Source organism: Argentina silus (assembly GCF_951799395.1).
Source record: "Argentina silus genome assembly, chromosome: 4".
NCBI classification, from domain to species: domain Eukaryota; kingdom Metazoa; phylum Chordata; class Actinopteri; order Argentiniformes; family Argentinidae; genus Argentina; species Argentina silus.
In genome coordinates this window covers 13,003,207-13,007,368 of record NC_139658.1, presented here as the reverse complement: position 1 = coordinate 13,007,368, position 4,162 = coordinate 13,003,207, and the positions used below count along the sequence as shown (strand labels likewise).

General features: G+C 39.5%; 1 protein-coding gene across 1 annotated transcript; it reads right to left on the bottom strand.

Moving 5' to 3' along the window:
• Positions 1-2,169: 2,169 nt before the first annotated feature.
• Positions 2,170-3,105, bottom strand: LOC310803077 (odorant receptor 131-2-like; the record flags this gene model as incomplete). Its single annotated transcript, XM_083667713.1, has 1 exon — positions 2,170-3,105. One exon carries the CDS (start codon positions 3,103-3,105, stop codon positions 2,170-2,172), a length of 936 nt encoding a protein of 311 aa, XP_083523839.1.
• Positions 3,106-4,162: the final 1,057 nt, after the last annotated feature.

Here is a 4,162-nt window from a genome sequence, read left to right as displayed (position 1 = left end):
GACAAATAACCACTGTACACCATAGCCTAATACTTCATTGACGATTTGCTTTTGAAACTGTGAGGCACCTTGACGTTTCCCAGAGACTGTATAGAACACTAAAGGTGACGCAGTCTAGGAGATAATGACGGGTGAGGTCGCTGGTAGAATTTTACACACAGGGACAGGGTGGCCTCAAAGGAAAGTGTTTGAAGGACGCACCATTGCAGCATAGGTTTAACCACAGAGCTCAGTTTTTATATCTTCATTGATGATGCACTGAAAGTGCTGATGGCATCAACATGAATAATTCTGAAGTGTACAGAAACATCTTGTCTACTCAATCAAATGCCTCCAAACTCATTGGACACGGCTTCATCATACAGCGAATTAATGATCCAAAACCAGGGGAGCAATCCTGCCCAGAGATTTTACAGCTGGCTATACCATGTGGCCAAGTAGAGAACTGTGTGGCTGGTGCCCAAAAGCATATTTCCTCATTGAAACCCATTAATGTTAAATGTTGTATTCCATCTGGCCAAATAAGACTGTTTTAGACTGCGATTTCAGTTTCTATTATTTCCTGGTTTTACATTTAGTATTGCCCCATTTTTCTTTCATAGCCCAGAAATGAGTTCACATGAGTGCATAATAACTACCAATTTTTAGAACAGCTGTTGGCATCTCAACTCAACATATACAATTTTAAGTTTAGCTTGTTATAACTAGCTTTTTATCTAGTTGGATTAGCTGTCAGCAAACAACCTCCTGTGAGTATTTCTCATCAAGAGAGTCTTGATTGCTATTTGGAAGCTATACCATGCTAGGCTATGAGAATATCATCATCATAACCAAAGGACAACAATTAGCCTACTAGTAGCTACTGTAGTTGCCAGTCAGTCAGACGTAATGAACGCGACATTGTGTCGATCACTGTCAAGCACAGCCACTATGTGTGCACAATGATTGATTTACCATGGCAGTAAATACGAATAGAACTAATGAACAGAAATTGTACCAGTGTTAGTGAATGTAGCAACATGTTTTTTTAGAAATGGATGGTTTGGGGATTAGTCTTGCATTTTAATGCTGGTAACCTGTTGTATAAAATCAATCATACACAAGTCTGTATGTTATGACATTTTTATCATGGCTGTGGTAGTCTACACCACTCAGCTTTGGTTTGACATCTTCTGTCATTGTCGAAATCGGGACAAATTGCCAAAATGCAAGGTGTTCATCTTACTCCATCTCCATCTCTCACTATATGCGATCACTTTGTGTGGTGTGGTGGTGTACTTTACTGCTAGATTGTAGCACATGATTGGATGAGTTGAGATTGACATACTGACAAATATATGCAACACTAGGCCTTGTGTTTTCACAGTAATCACTACGTTATTCTCCCATCAAAAGTCACCCGAATTGCCTGTTTAACAGGTGATATACAACACAGTAGATTTTTCAAAGATTTCAAGTAGATTTAAGTAGCTTTAAATGTTAATAATTTTACTTGAGTACCTTTTGAATTAAGTATTGTACTTTGTAGGAGAGCCACAGGAAGAGGGGTTAATACTATTTTTCTCACATAACAAATTATTGACATTTTTCAGAATTCTTCTTTCACTTTGAAAGTGTCCAGTAGGCTGTGTAGATCAATGGAAAAAATCCCAATTTAATGTATTTAAATGTGTGGCTCTGAGCTTACAAAATGTGGAAATTGTGCAGGGGGGTGAATACTTTTCCAAGGCAATGTAAACGTAACATGTGCTATGAAAAGTAACGTAAAGTAAGCAAAATTCAGATTGTTTCTGCACAGTCCAACATCGGGCCTATATGGCTACTATAAAAGAACATACTATTTTATGATAATATGCTTATTTCAAGGAGAGCATTACTGCAATGAAATCTTCCCTCTGTTGCTTATTGTCGGTAAATCATCAAACCTATTATGACATTGTAGTTCACATATTGAGTATTGACTTAAGTGATGTAGGCCCTTCCTTGATCATCTTGTGTAGAAACAAAAACCTTTAACACAGTCATTAAATTACAATGTAACAATGTGAGTAGAGTATTATGACTGCAGTAATTGCAGTGTTCAATTACAGATTCATAAAGTCAAGGTTACTAAAGACAATTAAAAAGAAAATGCATGACTTAAATTGTTGAATTTATATCAAATTACATTTACTTGTTTATTTGGAATGAAGTTGGTTTTATCTGCATGGGACACAAATTACAGGAGAAATAATGTTTCATGTATTTGATTAAATTCTTATCTCGTACCCCATAGACCAGGGGGCTTAGAAGCCTGGGACAGATATTAGTCACAACAAAGTTAGAAAACAGAATGGTTCTACGGTAATTTGGGAAGTAAGGTATGAGAACCAGGTCCAGCATAGGGGAGATGTATGCCAACATACAGAGCAGGAGTTGTAGCCCATGTAGCAGTATGGTGTTACGAGCCTTTCTAGCTGACACACTGTCTGTGGAAGCAGCTTTGGCAGCGAATAGGACCTTTAAATAAGTCACAACCAATGTCAACCACACAAACGACAAGTACATTACATTCATAGCTGTGCTTTTAGCCTTATGATACACTGAATTATATAATCTTGCGATATAACACAGAATGCCTGAGGAGAGAAAAGACAATGGTTGAGTTGCGAGCACGATGATGATATCAATGAGTCCGTGGATGACCGCCACACCCCAGATGAGGCAGATGAGGATGTAGGTCCTGCGGACTGTACAGATCTGAGAGTGATGGAGAGGTTTACACACAGCAATGTACCTTTCTATGGCCATGCCTGCCAGGTTCAGAGGGTTATTCTTATTTGTGGTCGAAGTTAACAGCAGTACAAAGAAGCACACTGACACATTCATCAATGTCCCAGTGTAGACCACAACCTGCAAGATCACTGAGAGGGAGAGCATGATCATGTCGTTGATCACCAGGTGAATGTAGAGTATATACCTGGGGTCCCGGTAGAATAACTCACTCTTGAAGAAAGTGTAGACAAACGTTCCATTAATATAGTTGATGATCACACCCAGAGTGAACGTGATGAAGTTTTTGATGAAAGCCTCCCTGAACAGGTCCTGTCTTATTGTGAAGTTCATTACTCATCAACTGTTGAGAACTCTACCTGGCAAACACATAATAACATCACGTACAGAACAATTAAAAAGAGTATGGTTGAATGTCAGAGTAGACTAGACAAGGCTGGCTATGACCACACTGAAACACACCTGATCAACATCAAAGCTTCGGATGAGCAGACAATACAGTAAACCGGCTGCAGCTGTAGTTGATCAGAGTCTTTTCTCTGTTAGTGCTGGCACTCCATATTTCAATGACGAGACGGGCAGACGGTCCTCCTTGTGCCTATTTGGCTAGGCTGTGAGATGGAGAGGCAAAGCTACTGGTTTATATAGATGCATTCTCTTGTTTTGGCATGTGACAATATGCTCTTTTGGGAAATGCTGAGATCAGCAGAGAGAGAGAGGACAGGAAGAGGGGGGTGAAGGCAGTAATGATGATCGTTTAATGGATGGTATAGATACTTGTTACTATTCAAGGACTGTTCTAATCATGCTGTTGAAGCATACCTCTCTCACCAGGGCTGTAATGGGTTTTGCATTGTTCATGTATGGAATACAAAGTGAATGTGTGCTTGTCTTTCAGTCGACTCGGTTGGACATCTAACTATGGGATAAGCATAGTGAGATTTTTGAAACCCTCTTTAATCACACCTGGAACAGTTAATGCACAGTGCACCCACTTCATTTTTTTCACTCTTCACTCGCTTATTCACAAGCCCATATGCAGTGTTCTGATAGAACCTAGCTACCTACCTTAACTGTTCCAATGGAAAGTTAGAAAACAGCTTTCCCTGGGGCGTTAGGTTGCTTATTCTTCCCCACAGGAATCCTGTTGATTCAGGCTTTACCAAGCAAAGTTTTTTCTGGTTTGGTTCATAAACAAGACATTGAATTAGTCACTAGCCTAGCTACTTTCTCTCGTGCTCTTCGGGTACCACTTGAGTTTTGTTGCAACATGACCATCGAGGTGCTCCCCTCTTTTACCACAGAAAGTGAAAGAGCTCTTTTACTGCATGTTCAAGATTCAAGATTCAAGATTCAAAGTGTTTATTATCATTGGCACAGTAGAAAACAT